Raw genomic sequence first — 19,642 nt, 5'->3', positions numbered from 1 at the left:
GGTGTTGGGGAAGAGTTTTTCTTGTGCAGTCCCCCTGCCTGTTGCTTTACTCTTTCTCTCTCATTCAGGCACACCTCCATGATCAGGGCTCCCTCCTCTCCACAGCACTCACAGTTCTTTTCTCCTCCACAACAATTGTCTGTAGCTCCTACCTTCCACGAGGTGGTCATTTTTCTTCTTGTAGATGTGAAGTTTTATTCTCTCAGTCCTCAAATCAATTTCTTAGGTGTTCAGAATGATTTGATATTTATCTAGCTATGTTCAAGGGATGAGGTAAGCTTAGGGCCCCCCTACTCCTGTGCCATCCTCCTCCCATAATTTTAGTTTTTAAGGCTAGCTAATAATAGCCAGCTTATTTCCCAATTGTGTAACTTTTTTATAACTTAACAAAAGTTTATAAAAACTTCTTTATAACTTTTTTTATATGGTTAAAAGTTAACTCTGTCAAGTTAATACAAACAAAAACTTTCTAGGAACGGAATGACCATGTCAAAGGATTTAAATATCTTTATAGTTCTTATATGACATCATACTACTTTTAGAAAGCACTACCCTGTGCTTTTGTTTAGTACACATGTTTAAATTTTTTTTCATTTACTTTGAAATTGATACACATCCTAAGTTGAAGAATTTTACTTTGGATGAAGAAATGTCAGAAGACTCAGTGTCAAGTTATATATTTATTTCATCATCTGAAGAAAATAATGGTACATCTAATGAGATACTTTGTAGCCATTTGCCTTGTTGATTAAAGATTAATACGACACCAAATATTTAGTATTTAATGGTACTTTCTACTTTAACAATAGTATAATTTGTTAAACTTTCTTTAGGCTTCGGGAGCAGGAAAGAAAAGAAGCAGAAGAAGCTAGTCAAAAGGAAATGGAAGAATGGGAAAGAAAACTCCTAGCTCAAGCAGCTCCAACTTGTATGGAGACTATGTGGGAAATTCCAGCTATTGGTCATTTTCTTTGTTTAGCCCAACAAATTCTAAATTTGCCAGAAATAGTCTTTTACGAATTGGAACGTTGTCTTCTAATGCCTCAGTGTAATGCTTTTCTTTCTAAAATAATGACTTCTCTGTTAAGTCCACCTCATCGCAGACCTACCTTACATCGAAGACCTACTTTGCCTTATAGGACCTGGGAAGCAGCACTGAGACAGAAAGTACAGCAGTGGTATACTGCTGTAGGACAGACTGAAAATCCTGACAACTGTGCTGAAAAGCTTGGGTTATGTCCTCAGTTTTTTAAAGTTCTTGGAGAAGTTAATCCATTGGAAGAAAAACCTTTTCATGAACTACCTTTTTACCAAAAAGTATGGTTACTTAAGGGTCTTTGTGACTTTGTGTATGAAACACAAAAAGAAGTTCAAGATGCTGTACTTGGACAGCCTATTCATGAATGCAGGGAAGTTATCTTGGGTTACGATTATTTGGAGAATGCTTATGTGCATTTTCCACAGTTCTGTGGTGCAGATGTACGGATTTATAAACAGAGACCTTTTCAAGCCCCAGAATTTCCAGTTCCACCCATTAAAATACAAAGAGTACCTCGGATTAAACTGGAGAAATTGAAATGTGACTATGTTAGTACGAGTAATGGAGAACATAGGTGTAGTATAGGCCTCTCCTCTGCCTTCAAGAAAGAGCAGGAAACTAATTTTGATACAACTTGGGGCTCTGCTAAAATGAACTTGGATAATCATGACATCCCTGTTGAAATGGAAGTGAAATCCAGCTGTGAAATTAGAATTTGCAGGCCCTGTGAAATTAAAAAAACTGATTGTTATAAAGAAAATTTAGGGGAACCAGGGAGTCCAGGGGAAGTTACTGGCTTTGGAGAGCCTCTTAGTCCAGGTGAAATAAGGTTTATAGAAAATCAAGAAAAATATGGTGAAGCTTCCAGAGTAAAGCCTGAACCCAGTCCATTAAAAGAAAATGCTCTAAAATCTTGCCAAATACATGTAAATGGAAGTCACAGTGATCATCCAGAATTTAACTGCCACAAAGTTGTAAGAGACATTCTATTAGAGCAGTCACTGCAGAGTCACAAGAAAATCAAACTAACTAAAATGAGGGCAAAAAAGAAGAAAAAGAAAAAAAAGAAATTGAAAGATGTTTTAAATGAAAACTTACAGAGAAAGCGTGAAAGTCTTCATTCTCTTGCATTCAAATCTTACAAACCTGAGATCCAGAATAAGTTATTGATCATCAAAAAGAAAGCAAAACACAAGAAGCACAAATCTGGTAAGCTAACACAAATGGATGAGAATTACATTTAAGCATACTTCATGTTGTTCTTGCAATTAGGCATGAGAGGCACTGATTAACAGAATGAAAAGTGTGTGTGCGTACGTGTGTGTGTGTGTGTGTGTGTGTGTGTTTAAGAGATCAAGTTTTATATTCTTCCACTGATTAAAACTCAGAGCAGAAGAGGTTTTGTATACTCAACAGAAAAAAATACCGTCACAGTACATTTTAATTTAATTTTCAGTTGAAGATCTTTGGACATGTTTTTACATTTCTCTGGACCAGATTCTTGATAAATAATGCTTCCTATCATTTTTGAGAAGTGTTTTTCCCCCCAGGCTAAGACCAGTACAGCAAATGGAAAAAGCACTGATATCAGGAGATACCATTCCCAATACTATATAGAGTACATAGCAACTTAAACCAAGGCAAGTCAGATTATCTTTTTGGGTGTTGGTTTTTTCCCACATCATATATTTTTTAGCACTCTATTTTCAGTATATATTTTCATACCCAGGAAAAATGTGAAATACAAGGAAAAACATTGCATCAACTAATAGGACATGAAGCATATTTTGTAAGAAGATTTGCACATTTGTCTTACATCAAATTTGAATACCCCATGTATTTGTTGCAAGTCTATTTAAAGAATAACAAAAAATTCTGTAAATAAAGTCTTCGGTGGTTGGTTGCACTATCTTTTCATTACTCAGGTGTTTTTGCTTTTTCTATTGTTTGCCTCTTAATCAGTTTCTGTGTCTTGTTTGTCAAGAAGATAGGTGAGATAAAAGCAGATGTTGAACTCCACTTATTATAAAATTTGCCTGGTTGGGAAAAACTTGAATTGTTTACTAAAATGAGTTGTGGTTTATTGTCATTATTTGTGGATTTCCATTTTTTATGTCTTCCCTCGGTAACAAAGATAATTAGGATTTGACAATAATTTGATAATGAGTTGGCAAATGAGAGAGTGAAGTTTGTTTAGTTGATATACTTGCTGTTATTTAAATGAATACAGTTAAGTATATTTTAAAACGTGTATGTAATATATCATTGATAAGGAAGCATAAAATTTACTATTAAGAACAGGCTTAATTTGATGAACTGATAATTGCAAAGTTGAACCACTACACTGGCCAGATGATGAAAAACTACAATTTTTAAAAGTAACTTTCAGAAATAAGCCGTTTAAATTTTGTAATAATCCACATATTTAGGCTATATAAATTTAGTTTGATTTGTCACGTTTTCCTCTCAAAAATATTAATTAGTAGTTTAAGTTGGAAATATTTTTTCCAGTGCTAAAGTATGTAATACTGTTTTATTAGTACCATTGTCACCTGAAACCTTTTATTGTTTATTTATGACCTACTATTCATGTGTTCAAAGGTAATTGTGACTTATGGGGGTAGATACTGATGTAGCTCCTATACAGGCTTTACCAATAGGAGAGTAAAAATATTAACTGTAAGGATTACTTTTAAATGTATTTTTATGGTAAGCAATTAAAGTGTTGCCACATTTTTTAAATGGTAGTGCAGAATATTTGTAGATCAGAGAGAATATTTGTGGGAGTGTCATGTCCAGTTGTCCAAGTGAATAAAAAAAAAAAGATAGAAGTAAATTCAGCAAGTACTTATGTACCCTCTCTGAGCATCTTTAGGTGGGTATAGACAGCTTACAGGGATGAAATAGAAGAAAATAATGCACTAGCCTATATACTAATTTTATCTTCAGAGCAAATTTAGGAGGTTAGTCTTCAGTAACAAAAATACTTGGATTTGGCAAATACAGTTTCTCTCTCCCTTGATAGTTCTGGGTAAGCATATGCCCACTCTTTCTTTATAAGATACTAAACTCCTTTCGGTTATAACAGCAGTACATAAAATGATATTAAAATTTTTATTTATTTATTTATTTTGAGAGAGAGGGACAGAGAGAGTGAGCAAGCCTGGGGCAGAGAGAGGGAGAAAGAGAGAATCCCAAGCAAGCTCTGTGCTGTCAGCACAGAGCCCGATGTGGGGCTCAAACTCATGAACCATGAGATCATGACCTGAGCCAAAACCGACTGAGCCATGCCTTTTAAAAAATTTTTTAAATTAAATTAAATTTATTTATTTATTTATTTATTTATTTATTTATTTAGAGAGGGAGCTGGGGAGGGGCAGAGAGAGTGAGAGAGGGAATCCCAAACAGGCTCCCTGCTGTCATTGTGGAGCCCTATAGGGCTCAAACTCACAAACCGTGAGATCATGACTTGAGCTGAAACCAAGAGTCGGAGGCTTAACTGATGGAGCCACCTAGGTGCATAACAACAACAACAACAACAACAACAACAACAACAACAGAACATTTGTTTTACATCATTTTCAGTACACTTGTCTTCCTGAGGCTTTGCCCTGGGCTCCTTTATTAGTTATGAGGCATTGTAGCCTTTTATAGTCAGTTTTGGGCATACTCTAATCCAGTGTTTTCTCTTTCACTATTTTTAAAAGGGAGCTCCATGGTGACATGTTTGGAAAATGTGGAAATGCTCCTCTTCTAGATTCACCTTGTGCATTAGTACAGGTCCACAATGCATTTTACAAAACTCTTGTATCAGATATGTTTTGGAATTCAGAAATCATCAGATTATAGGATAGTATGATATATATGTTTATTAAATAACATCCCCAGTTGAGTTTGGTGTAGCCCCTGTAATTACACACATAGTTTTTACAGAAAGATATGTGAATGGGTTAAATGAGATGAAAACTATAAAGAACCTTAGAACAGTTCATGTCAAGTTTTGCTACCATATAAGTTATTTTTAAAAGGTTAGTTTTGAGAACTTTTTGAACTTTAGAATTGTGGAAAAGTGATTTGGGGCCTTTATTTTAAGGACTCTGGGAAGTCTTGAAGAAAAAAAACTGTTTAGTTTTGTTTAACCTAGTACTTTTAAGTTTACTTGAACACAGAGATTTTTTTTTCAAGTAATAGCATTCTGTAGAATATGCTTTGGGATAAAGTGTGTCATCCATGAGCATTCACTTAGGATAGAGTAAATTCTACATGCGGTTAATGTCCATTTTATGTTGATTATACAGGCTTTAATTTTTGGTGGACTCTCTAAATTTAGCAGGTGGGAGATAATTTTTAGTAGAAGGTGCAAAGACAAATTGGTTGAGAATGATTAGATAATTTTAGGGAACTCTGGGGCAGTTTTGCAACTTTTAAGCATTTTTATCTATTTTTTTAGAATTGGAGTTTGCTTTCTGCTTTTTAATTGAATTCATTTTTAGTTATTTAAGCCTTTCCTTACTCTTAGAAACATTATAGAATAGAAAAACGTTGGAATATCCCCAATTGTGCATGCTTATAGCATCAGATACTTCTCCTTTATAATACTTATAACTTTTACTTATAATGGTTGCGTTTATTTCTTTGTAAATTATTTTGATGATTGTCTTCCCTGTATTTTATAACATTCTTGGGGACAGAAGGTTAGCACAGTGACCAACACATTGTGTAGGAATCTGTCGAATAAATAAATGAACACACATAATATAGTTTACTCAGCTATAAGATTAGCTCCTTAAAATGTATCTTTTATATCCTTTTCAGGCCTATATATTTTTGAATTAGCATTGTACTATCCATACCATTTTACAATCTGTTTTTTCCTTGCGTAACAGTGCACTGTGAACTTCTGTGTGATCAGTAGATCTTTGCACCATCATTTTGTTATGTGTATTTTGTAGTTATTTTTCCAACCTCCTTATTAGACATTTTGGTTGTTTTCAATAGTATTCTGTTATAGATTTTGTGGAGTAGAGTTGGCTGAAATAAAATAGGTTTTAAAAACTAGAGGACTTTTTATAAAACCTGAAAAAGATGGGCAAAAATTATTAAAGATACATTAATTGTTACAAAAAGCTTATGGTGTTTTAAGTTACTCATTTTAGCCAATTTGGTTTGGAGGGTTTTTCCCTCTTCTCACATGTTCATTATTTTCAACAAAATCATTTTGTGTTAGCTCCTCTGAACTGATTAAAATAAATAAGACAAGTGGTGGTGTTATTCTTTTATAAGTGAATAAACTAAGGCTCAAAGTGGTAAACAATTCATTTTAATAATTGTTAAGTATATAATAGAGTAAAAGGTCAAGTGGAGAGTAAATCAGTCAGTGTTTGCTATAGTTGTCTTGGAAGGTTTTGCAGAGGATAAAAGACTTTGAAGAATAGTGGGGATTGGATAGATGAACAGTGGTTAATAATGTGAATAAAAGCATGAGGGTATAATTAAGCTGGTGTCACTGAAAACACAGAGAAAAACATAAGGAAAAAGGTGAAAAGTTGAGGTTTTAGAAGCTATTTGAATGATGAGACTGTGCCAGTTATGGGTGATCTCTTTCTGGACAGGTGGTGCTGTTTTAAATAATTGCATCAAGTGCCTAGTGCAAGGAAATGACCTTACAATAAGAGATAATGTGTAAAAAGCAATAAGCTCCTTTATAGGGAATAACTAAAAAAGCAGTGTAATCTACAATATTTGGTTACATCCAGACCCGTTATTGTGAAAAAGTTTTACAGTTTTTTGTTGTTGTTGTTGTTGAAAACCCAAAGATCCTAACTATGTGTGTCTGTATGGGGAAAATTTTAGAGGACCAACTCAAGATGCCAAGATATAAGAGAGTGAAGGATCGATAGAGTATTTTGTCCTTTTATTTTAATGCTATATACTATACTCATAAGTGCTAATAACTGTATGCCAGGCACTGTTCTAAGCCTTTATATATATTTTCTCATTTGATTTTCATAAAAACTCCATTAAATGGTATTATTATTCCTCATTATATAGATTTTATAGATTTAAAAAACTGAGGTACAGAGATGTTTATTAACTTGTCCAAGGTTACATAGCTAATAAGTGGCAGGATTAGGAGAAAGGATCTTGCAGAATAGTTAGGACCATTAAAGAGTTATAAAAGAAACTGGCAGGGTTTTCATGAAGGGGTTGAAGGTAAGTTTAAGAAGAGGAAATTTCTAAATCCAGATAGAGAATGACTGACTATATGACTTTTCTTTCACATTGACAGAAGAAAATAATGTTTTGAGAGAGATGTTACAATAAGCAGAATTTGACAGCTGATTCAGTATTTTAAGCTAAAGGAGAAAAAAATCATTGTTTAGCAGTTATTGAATTATATGATAGTGGCAAAAAGTTACCAGTATGATGAGAAATTTGCTAACAGGCAAGAAGAATGGAAAGAAAATCAGCTGTTTTGTTAAGGTTAAATTGCTTACTTAAGAGATACAACACTCCAGAAACTTGTATAGACTAAATATTTGCTTACGACATGAACATTTAGTACATAAAAAGTCAAATTTAGACTCTGGTTCTGTGACTTCAAATTCCAGCCACTTCCCAGATTTCTATTTAATAATATAAATGCCCTTGGCCTTTTTTTTTTTTTTAACAGTGATTAATGTCTTAGTATCCATTCATTTGTTACGATTCCTAAAATGTAAGCACTGAGAAACTAGCGAATGTGTTAGGATAATTTTTTTTTTTAATGTTTATTTTTGAGAGAAAGAGTGCAGGTGGGCAAACACGAGCTAGGGAGGGGCAGAGAGAGAGGGAGACACAGAATCCAAAGCAGGCTCCAGGTTCTGAGCTGTCAGCACAGAGCCTGATGCGGGCTCAAACCCAGGAACTGTGAGATCATGACCTGAACCGAAATCAAACACCCAACCAACTGAGCCACCCAGGTGCTCCAGGATAATTTTTAACATAAGAAGGCCAAATCTAGGAGGGCTTTGAAATAGAAGTCTCTGAATAGTTCAAGGGGCCAAAGAATGATGACAGTCAGGTAAGGCAGATAAAGGAGAAGGGAAAGATGGAGAATAAGAGACAGGAAAGAGGAGTTGGATTGGGGATAATAATCACCTGCATTTTGCTAGTTAAGAGGTATATCTCCATGTTCTGGAAGACTAGAGTTTTGTGCCTAAGTTATAAAATATATTTTTAGTTACATTGTCTTTCTCTCAAGTTGGGCTTCCTTTACTACAGCTGTCCTCAGCATAGTTTTAAAAAGCTTCCTTAGGCCACACTTGAATACTAATTACTAGGCCATGTTAAGTTTTCCTTCTCTATTTTCCAGGTACAAGTTGACACTCATTTTTTGCTCATGTGTGTATTTTAGGCCCAATAATTGTGTCAAAATTCTGTATATGCTTTCTGACTTTAGCACAGTCCCAGATCTGGAAATTGTATTCTGTTTTATGGGACGAGATGATTTAGGGCTGGGGGGGGTGGGGTAAAGACCTGGTGTATCATCAAGTGAGTGGTGGAAGAATGGAAGCCCACTAGGGGGCAGTATGTAGCTTGCCCTATATATATCTTGCCCTGGAACAAAAGCAGATTACCAAATAAAGCCTGGTGGTTTTGTAGTATCCATGCTACATTTTAAAAGTGGTATAATAAAAAGGAAGAGCCAGTTTTTACTGAAGAATGAAGGAAAATTTGTATTCAAATTTTTATGAGGATATAGTCTGAAGATACTAATAGTGAATATGTGAATCTTATAATCCTAATCAAAAAAGGAATGCTGTGAAATCAGTCAGAAGCAAATTACATTCCTGCAGAAAATTTGAAAGAATGCAGTATTTTATCATAAAAAGCACACAACTTTGAAGTGAGGCAGATGTAGTGCAAATATATGTCCAGTGCACATTAGCTATAAGTCCTCCATCAGTTTATTTGCCTGTTGATAGCCAGTTTTTTTATCTGTGAAAAATGAGGTAAGACATACCTTGATGTAATCATTACAAAGATTAATTGGAATAGTGAATGCATAGTACTTAACATGGTGCCTGGCATGTGGTAGGAATCAGTAAATGGTAACTGATTTTCAAGAGGTAGAATTATATAATGGAAAGAACTTGGACTTTGGAGTTAGAATCCCTGGCTGTGGTGCTTGCTTACAGTGTAACACTTGAATAAGTTAAGTAACCTTTGGTTTTCAGTTATCCTACATTAAAATGAGGTGTTGCCTACCTTGAGGGGTTGTTTTGAGTATTAATTGAGATAATTTATATAAATTATCTTGCTAAGTATCTGACATAATAGGTTCTCAATAAAAATTAGTGTTCTTACTACCACTCCTAGGTCATGTTGTGAAACTCTTTGGTAAATTGCGTAAATTATCTAGTTATTGCCAGTGCTTTCTTTATTTAAAAATGGACTCAGAGAGACCTTAAGAATTATAAACAGTTACCTGCCTCCCTTTTCCTATCTCCAGACCGGTGAAATTTCTGATTAAAATTAGGATTTTTCTGTTTAAGGATCATTTCTCATAACTTCTTGTATGAAAAATGCTGTAAATAAAAAACGAATAATGTGATTTCTGTCATCAATAATTCAGTCTAGTAAGGATGAGAAACCTATAAATGGATCATTACAATACTGTATAATGTGTTACATAAATATTGTAGGAAGTAGAGTGGTAGCACAGAGGATATATAAGCAAGAACTAAGATGAAAGAATAAGTTAATAAAATAATTTGAAGAAGGTTAAATGATAATATTTGTTTAGACACTTAACATAATGGCTTAGCTAAAGGAGATAATAACAACTAACATTGATCACTTAACCATGTGCCTAACAGTAGTCTGAGTTTTTTTTACGTTTTAATTCTCAATAAGAAAGTAGGTAATATCATTATCTCTGTTTTATAGATAAACTGCACAAGGAAATAAAGCAATTTGTAGCTAGTAGGTGGTTAGAACTGGTATTCAAACCCAGGTAGTTTAGTTCTAAAACTCAAGCTTAAAACCACAACAGAATACTACTTCCATTTATTTAATCTACATTTAGGTATCCTAATCATATAGTGAAAGGAAATACCCAGTAACCACTTCAGCTGCTTAATCCATTAAAATAAGCATGGCTGCTAGAGTGAACTTGAGCTTTAGTACCCAAATTTAGTGCTTATGTGGCAACAATATAAACTTTATTGGAAGTATCAAGGGTGACCTCTGTTGTGCTTACAAATGAATGCAAAATCAAACGATATTTACTCATTTATTTTCACATGGTTTTTAAAAAGCTAATTACAACAGTGCTGGGGCTGGGGTGGGGGTGGGGGGATAAGGAAGGATTTCATTTCCTTCAAATTGTTTTTATAGCTTTCCCAAAATTCATGAGGCTATTAAATCTTTTCCTATGAACTTTAAAAAATGTAGTTTATAGAAGAAAGGCATTCTTGTGTCCAGACTCATGAGTCCCTTTGAGAGGTACCTATTGCATCCAATTAGAAATCAGTTATTCTAGCTGTGTTATAGAGATACCAAGAGTTGAATCACTCCTTCCTGAATACTGGTTAAGCAGACCACGCACTTGCCTATTTTTGTGGAAGTTTAGTTCCCGTATAGATTCTGTGTAAGCATGGAAACAAGTAACAGTGATAAGAAATAAATGTTAGGTTATTTTAATTAAAAACAAATGTCAAGTGACAGCAGGTTGATACTTAATAGAACAGGACAGTGAAATCCATGTGAACTTCAGCAACTCAAAATTTGTAGTAGTTCAAACATAGTATACGTGCATTTTACTGAGTCAAAAGTTAGAAATGATCAAATGACAGTTCTGTGATATGGTTGTAAAGGAATACAGAAGAAAATACAATTATATTTAAATTAGAATTGTGCCTACAAGTTGAATAAAATGTTGCAATCAAATGAACTGTTTGCATGGAAGCAGATCATATCTATATAGGAAAATGTTCAGAAAGGGATTATGTAAAAAAATAGTAACTTTTAAGCTGATTTTAACGTACAAATGATTGTGAACTAAAATTAACTTCTAAGTGTTTCTGATTAATTTTTATTCCCTTATATAGATTATCAGCTCCTGGAGGACAGGATTTCCATTTTATAATTCTTTGTTATTCCCATAAATTGTAAAGTGCCCTGTATCTCATGTTTGTTGAATAATTAACAACCAGTTTATTAACTGATTTTGCTAAATGCAAATGTAGACAAAACACTTTAACATGTTCCTTTCTAAAAACAGAGGTTATATGCATGTATATATCTCTGTTATGTTAAATACAGAGTAGATACATTTCAATCTGTGCTAATGAGTTGGATTTCTTTAAGAATGTGGATTTATTTTTCGTAGTGATTTCTGATTGCATAAATGACTAGATGCACTTTTTAAAGGGAGATTTTTACCTTGTTTTTAAAGTGATTATTGAATCTGCCAAAGGCAGCCTCTTAGGTGATAAAGAGATAGAAAGACCTTGTTTCCTAAGCTGCTGAGAGGATTTTCACATTAGATTGGTTTAAGACCATAGTCTTCAGAGTATAGTTTTATGCAAGTTCCTGACTATGGAAGTCATTGTTAAAAGGTAAGATTTTTTTGTCTTATAAAATTTCATTTTAAGTTGTGAATTAGATTTTTAACTGAGCAGTAGTAATGTGCCTTTTTTTTTTTTTTTTTTTTGCCAAATCTTATTACAGTAAGTTCTGATACTGTGAAATTCATCAGAGATTTTGATAGTTTAGTTCATGTGTAAAGAAAACAGCATTTGTTAATATACTTGTTACAGGTAGTTATAGTTTAATGTTTGCTTTTACTACGGCTTGTTTTGATTCATCACTTTATTTTGACTCACTAGAAGCCATCTGTTAGTTATATTTTAACTTTCAAGGTTCTATGTAATTTGGTTCTTGTTAATGAAGTGCTATAAACAGTATTATGAAGCTTTTCTCTTTTAATCTTGAAAGGAAAAAAATCCATATCTAAAAAAGCAATCACAAAGAAGAGGAAAACTGTTACAAAGTCACCCACTGTACCAGAATTTCAGGTAAATGTTTCAATTTTGTCTCAACATTTTTTAGTTTAACTTTTTTAGTGTTTATATTGTTCCTCAAGAGATTGGCTGAATTCCACTGTAACACCCATACTTTAAATGAAGTGTTTCCAACTATGACTTTTTTCCCTTTAAGTGCAAGGCACGGATGGCTAAGATTCAATCTAGTATTTGAAAATTTTTTACCTCTATTTTTGTCTCTTTGATAGTCAAAAATCTCTGGTTTTTCTTATGTTATTCTACTTTGTAGAAGTAGTTTAATAGAATATATACTATATATTATAAATATAAATGTTTAATATATGATAGCAAATGTGTACATGAGAGTCTTCCAAGAACAAATCATAATTTGTAAACAATTTGTAAATAGGTAATTTATTTTCACTTATTTGGGCACTGTGGAAATAGTAGACTTATTAACTTAAAAACAAATCTTTTAACTCTTAACTATATATGAACTTCAGAGAGAATATTAAGTAACATTTAATTGAATGGTCTTTACACATTTCTGCAAAAAGAAATAACTATATTTACTGCCAGATTATTACGTGAAGTTTTTCATTTGTAGCTGGTACTAGAATCAGCAGAGAATTTCACCCTAAATAATACTTTTATTTTCAATCTAATAAAAGATGTTTTTTCATTCAAATGACTCTTCTTTTAAAATATCTTTGTATTACCATGTCCAGTCCAGTTCTAACAATACTTAATTCCCAAAAAATAAAAATGGTGTTAAAATAAATTTCTGTCAGTCTCAAGTCAAGAAGAAAACAAAGAACAATAACTATGAAAATATTGGTAATATGTAATGTGAGTTTAATAGTTACATATATCCAAAAATGTAAACACATTTATTTTTCAGTAAAAATCTTATTTTTAGAAGTGTTTTTATGGAAGTTACTAATTGGTAAAAATACAATTTTAAATGAACAGTGAAAGAAAATAGGCATTTTCTTTTAGTATTTTAGGATAGAATATATTTTTTTAAATGTTTATTTAGTTTTTTTGAGAGAGAGATGGAGAGAGAATTCCAAGCAGTCTTCACACAATTAGAGCAGAGCCCGATGCAGGGCTTGAACCCATGAAACTGTGAGATCATGACCTGAGCAGAAATCAAGAGTTGGACATTTTAACTAACTGAACCACCTAGGCACCCCTAGGATAGATATTTTTAATGACTTTCTTAGAATGAATTTCAAACATTTCTACATAATCTTTTTGTATAAAGTAACCTTGGTTACAGAATATTAAGTGAAAAACGTATATTTACTGTTTTACTTGGAGGCTTGTCTAACCATTGTTTATACCTGGTATTCAGTACTATAATATTGTCATTCTTCCACTGATATCATACCAGCCTTTGCTATTTTTCCCACTGATTTTTTTTCCCCTCAATCCCTTAAAATATTCATCCTAGGAATATAAGTCTCAGAACAGATCTGACCTGCTGTTGATGTTTGTTTCCATTCCTATCTTAGTGGATGGACTTTTATATGTAATAAGTGACATAGATAGCATAGTATTTTTAAAATTGCAAATGGTATTCATTAGTGAGGCATGAAATTAATCTAGCAGATTATATGACCACCATTCCTTTTATAAACTAACAGTTAAAATAGAAAAGAAATTATGAATGTGTCAAATACAGTAAGGGTAATATCATTTCATGAAACTTTGGTTTTGGTCTTGTGTTTATTGTACTTGCTTGCACTGTAAAATATATTTTTGACCATGGGTAGAGCAAAAAATCTTGAAAAGCACAATACTAAGTGATGCTTTGTCAGTTACTGACCATTTGCTTACCACTCTCAGAAACTTAAGGTCAGAGTACATGTTTTGCCAAATTGAGCTGTTTAAAATAAATATTATATTAATTATGTTATGTTTTATTATGTTATATATAAACCCCCTTCCTGGTTCTTAAGGTGTCCTAGTGTGTGTGTGGGGCGGGGGGGGGGGGGGGGGGGGGGCGCGCTAGGATGGGCAATAGGCTTATGAAAGCAGTGGTTCTTATGCCTAGTTTATAATATGAATACCATGGTATTATCCCATGAAATTGATAGCTGTCTCCCAGGAAAAAGGTCATTTGCTTCAAATAAGCAAAGAAGAGGAGATAAGACAGTATTAGTCACTAGTAAACTTTGTTGTTACAGATAAAACCTATAGTTTTGCCTTTCAAAATAACTTTATGTAGAATTTTTTTTCTTTGAAGTTCCCCACATGTAAGAAACTGATTATTATATAATAAAGAAGTGAATTTATTTCTTTCCCAGAAGTTCTAGCAATATGTCATTTAGCACCTCAGATTCTGCAAATTATTCATTTTATCCAAGTTCTTTAAATATCCCATTTCTAGTATTAAACATAAAAATACTTTCTAAAATGGTTTCGCTGGGAGATTTTCTTCACCACATTTATTCTAAAATATTACTGAAAGTAATGAAGCTGTTAGTAGATAGAGATTGGATCCCTTTTGCAAAACCTGACTTAATTTGTATAAGGATTAGTCCATCTTTAAATAGACAATAAAACATGCTAAGAGAAAAATGTGTCCAGGGATTAAATTGTAAAGTTTATTTCTTGATAAGTCCTAATGAATTAAAAAAGTAAATCCTGTTTTGACCTCAGCTACTTTTTTTTTTTAAGTTTATTTATTTATTTCGAGAGACAGAGACAGCGTGAGTGGGGGAAGGGCAGAGAGAGAGGGAGACAGAGAATCCCAAGTAGGGTCTGCATCATTAGCGCAGAGGTGGCTGTGGGGCTTGAACTTACGAGACAGTGAGATCGTGACCTGAGCTGAAACCAAGAGTCAGATGCTTAACCGACTGGAGCCACCCAGGCACCCCGACCTCAACTACTTTTTAATTCGACGGTGTTTTTGTTGACTTTTTTAAATCTGGAAATTAACATTGCCTGTTTGCTTCATGTTTACTTATATTTACACCTAGTATCTATATCTCAGTTTAAGAAAAGAATTATCCTACCTTTATTTAAGGTATACACTATAGATATTCAAATAGTGGATTGGGTTTATTTTTGTGTGTGTATTATAAAGAGACTAACCACATCTGTGCCACTTGTTCCTAAGGGTTATGTCAGTGGTTCTCATACTTTAGATAGTATAAAAATAATGTGATACCTTTATTAAAAATGAAAATTCCTGGGTTTTATGCACCAAGATTTCATCCTTGATTCAGTGGATCTAGATGGGTACCAGTAATGTGCATAGTGGTTAAGCATGGATTCTGGAACCAGGCTATATAGGTTCTAATGCCAGCTTTACCACTAACTCTGTAACCTTAACCTCTTTGTGCTTTCAATTCCTCATCTGTATAATGGGGTAACAATAGTACCTACTTATAGGGTTCTTGTGACAATTAAATGAGAGAGTTAACTGTTTTATGTATTCTTTCTTATTTATTTTTTCAAATAAGCATGCCAGATTCTTTAGACATAAGTACAATGTTATGAGTAGGAAAATCAATTAAGAATTGGCTTAAAAGCATCTATTACTGACTTTTACCACATAAAGACTTTGCAGTAAATCTCAGATTTGGTCATATTTTATAAATCATGAAATGTTATGATTAAGCCTACAAGAATTTGAAAAGTGAAAAACCAAGTAATATTTGCATCATTAGATTTAATCAGGGGAAAATTTTATGCTTACCCACTATAGGGTTATGGTGATTATATAGTTGGCTTATTGGGAAATTTTGGGGTTTTTTAATTTAGCAATAGGTGCAAAAAAATTAGGAAATATTTTTATTTTTAGTATTTAGCATGTTGGTGATTTAAACTTTTAAATCATATTGAACAATTGCTTATGACTTTATTAAATTGACTAAAATTTTATTTTGTCAGTTTTGTAATATAAGACTGTTAGACTGAAAAGTAAATATCAATTTTCTTAATAAAATTAATATTTGCCAAAGCCTTTTAATTTGTTTATTTGAGAGAGAAATCTAGTATGTGAATTCTCTTTTTGAACACAGTTATAACAGAGTCATAGGAAGTATTTTTAAAACAGTGTGTCAAGTCTCAGTAAAATTTTAAAATAATGTAAGAGCTTTAGTTGCCATGTCTTTGCTTTTCATTGGTAACCAAAATCTTTCATGTAACTTATACTTGATCCTGTTTATATATGTGTGGTTTATTCTAAAGGCTGGTTTATAGAGGAAATCCAGAATCCAGCTGCTGACTAGGACTTACATAGTGGTAGTATTTTTAAACATAAGCATAAACTCAGATCCTTAACATACCTGTGAAAAAGTTTAAAACTTTTTAAAATATAAAAAACTATAATTTTCACAGGTATGTTAACCATACTATATTTAACCAATGGAGAAACTAAAGGATATGAAATAAAGTAACAAATTGAGACCCTCAGTATAACAAATTGAGACCAAAATTAGAGTTCACCTGCTTCACTGTGTTAAGGATTATTTTGATTATATTATTTTATTTTGATTATATTATTTTAAATTGCTACCTCTTAAATATTTTTAACTTCAGCTTTTTCACTTTTAAAAGTATGGGTTTTACTTTCCTCTTAAAATTCTTTCAACTTTTAAATATTGTGCATTGAGAGAAACATATCTCATTAATACAAATACTTTGTTAATCAGACTTATTTTTCACATCACATATGATATCCTATTTGCAGGTTTTGAAGCAATCATTCTTGATAGTATGGTGATCATAAGAAATGAGAAGAAATTTTCTGTCCTCATATTTTAAGATGTTAACATAATTTTAGCTTATTTATTTTTAAAAGTTTATTTATTTTAGAGAGAGAGAGAGAGAGAGAGGCAAAGAAGGGGGGACAGAGGATCCGAAGCAGGCTCTGTGCTGATGCTTAACCAACTAAGCCACCCAGTCACCACATTATAATTTTAGTTTAAATACAATATGAAATTTGAATTTATACCATGAATTTAGTGTTTTGCTTACAATTTTTAGAATGAAGTGTAGGTTTGTTTTATTAGAATGGTAGTGAATGAGAGATCCAGTTTGGGCCTACTCATTTTGATTCCTTCATTGTTTTCCCTTTGCTGTTTAATGTGACTTATTATATTGCTTTAGTTTTGTATGCTGCCTTATGCTCTTTTTGGAACAAATAAAGAAAATACCTCTCATACCTATTGAGTTTATGCCCAAAGGCATAATTTCTAGCTTGAAGTAATGATAAAGTAAGGAATGATTTATTATGTTAAGTTTTTCTGATATATGATCATATCAGAATTCTTTTGATCTCTACTGGACCTCCCCTCCCCCGCTGTATATACACATTCCTACTTTCTGAGTTGAAGAGGAGACCTTTTAATATTTAACATTTAATAGAAATCAAAGCTTAGGGATAAATTAAACCTAAAACTATAATACATATTCAATGGTTATTAGATTTTTTATTTTGTTTTGTTTGGAAAGATCCCTTAAAGAATATAATATAATATAGTAGGAAGTGGATGAGTCCTACGTTCTATGGTCTCTTCTACCAGTGTGTCATCTTAGGTTACCTCTGTTAGTTTTTTTTTTTTTTTTTAAATTTAACGTTTATTTTTGAGACAGAGAGAGACAGAGTATGAACAGGGGAGGGGCAGAGAGAGAGGGAGACACAGAATCCGAAACAGGCTCCAGGCTCTGAGCTGTCAGCACAGAGCCCGACACGGGGCTCGAACCCACGGACCATGAGATCATGACCTGAGCCGAAGTCGGACGCCTAACCGACCAAGCCACCCAGGCGCCCCTACCTCTGTTAGTTTTAATTAGTTTGTATGTGAACTGGAGATACACTTTTTTAGTCTAAAAATTACATGTTTTTAGTCCTTTCTGTTCTAAGATTTATGATTTTGTGGCTCTCATGGATTGGCCTTAAGTGAAAAGTTATCTTGAGGGAGAGTGTGACAGCTTTCAAGAGGTTTTCCTTGGGGTATCAAACTTTTTTGTAACTTCTGCAGTATGACTGAAAATTTTGTCTCATGAGTATTGGCAGTGTGACCCAACTGTAATCTGAGCTGCTATGGAGCTTTTGTTTTTCATCCCTGGAAGCCCTGAGCCTCAAATAACATTTTCTAATTCAAGGTAATGGAGGCTTTGATAAGATGTTTTGCTTTGTTCAAAAAATGCATCTGTTCTCCTTAATAGGTGAACTTTATTTATTGGATTGATTCTGTTTTAAAAACACCATTTGAAGTTGAGTTTAAAGGCCACACATATGCCATATTATATAAAAAGAGAAGGAATAGAGGGTATATAAGGCAGAGTTGGCATTAATCAGAGTATTTTTTCTTTCAGTATTAGTAACAAAATTATGTATGTTCCTATATATGAATTTTCTCAGAGCTTAACTTGACTATATATTTTGGGTATCTGCATTAGGTATATATCTATTTGTAGAGAGTTAGTATAGAAAGAGACTGTAAATTGTTATGTAGCTATTAATTCATTTTAAGATAACTTCAAAGTAAATATTGCTAAAATTATTTTCACGCTCAAATTCAACAAATTTATGTTGAAGAGTCCTGTCATTTAAGGAACATTTATCTTACCATTGTGCATTTAATTCAGTATTTCATCCGCTATTTGGAAATTAGTCTTTTTGATCTTCATATTCAAGGACACTCCTATGTGGGCTTACTGGCCAGAGGGGGATAAACCGTTCCTTGCACCAGCTTCTGTTGAGGATGCAAGTAGTAGTAGGAAGGATGGGGGAAGTAGTCAACAGCTCATATTATTTATTTGAGGGAATGCTGTTTCTGGTGCTCCGATTACCAGAGGTATTAATCAGTTCCCCAAACCCCCAATTATAATAGGCATGACCATAAAAAAGATTATTACATTTACATGGGCTGTGACGATTACATTATAAATTTGATCATCTCCTAGTAAGGTGCCAGGTTGTCCAAGTTCAGCTCTAATTAGGCGGCTAAGGGCAGTCCCTACTATGCTGAATAAAAGGTAAAGAGTGCTTAAGCACCGAATAAAAGGTAAAGAGTGCCAGTATCTTTGTGATTAGTGGAAAACAATCAGGGGTTTATGGACATAGGTAAAATGCCTGAGGAAGGCATTAGACTTTAAATCTAAGAACAGAGGTTTAAGTCCTCTTTTTGCCAGGCTCTGTGGTGAAATAGCATGTTGAATTGCAAATTCAAAGAAGCAGTTTCAAAAAAAAAAGAGAGAGAGGTTAGAGTGGGAGAAAGCCAAAGCATAAGAGACTCTTAAAAACTGAGAACAAACTGAGGGCTGATGGGGGGTGGGAGGGAGAGGAGGGTGGGTGATGGGTATTGAAGACGGCATCTTTTGGGATGAGCACTGGGTGTTGTATGGAAACCAATCTGACAATAAATTTCATATATTAAATAAATAAATAAATAAATAAATAAATACAAACAAAAAAACCACTCAGGATATTGCCTGACATATACTACATGCTCAATAAATGCTCACTATTATTATTCAAAAAAAAAAAAAAAAAAAAGAAGCAGTTTCAAATCTACCAGAGCTTCTCCTGCCTTTTTTTCCCTAGATAGCA

General features: G+C 33.1%; 1 protein-coding gene across 2 annotated transcripts in view; it reads left to right on the top strand.

Annotated features, from left to right (window-relative positions):
- Positions 1-19,642, top strand: part of KIAA2026 (KIAA2026 ortholog) — a 132,214-nt gene that overhangs the window by 62,072 nt on the left and 50,500 nt on the right. For both annotated transcript variants that reach the window (XM_049634406.1, XM_049634398.1), the window contains exons 3-4: positions 834-2,248; positions 12,023-12,102. In XM_049634406.1, coding sequence (XP_049490363.1) covers positions 834-2,248; positions 12,023-12,102 — 1,495 coding nt within the window. The remainder of the gene's footprint in view (positions 1-833; positions 2,249-12,022; positions 12,103-19,642) is intronic.

Source organism: Panthera uncia, chromosome D4 (genome assembly GCF_023721935.1).
Source record: "Panthera uncia isolate 11264 chromosome D4, Puncia_PCG_1.0, whole genome shotgun sequence".
NCBI classification, from domain to species: domain Eukaryota; kingdom Metazoa; phylum Chordata; class Mammalia; order Carnivora; family Felidae; genus Panthera; species Panthera uncia.
Note: the sequence above shows the minus strand (reverse complement) of the source record. Positions and strands in the feature narration are given on the sequence as shown.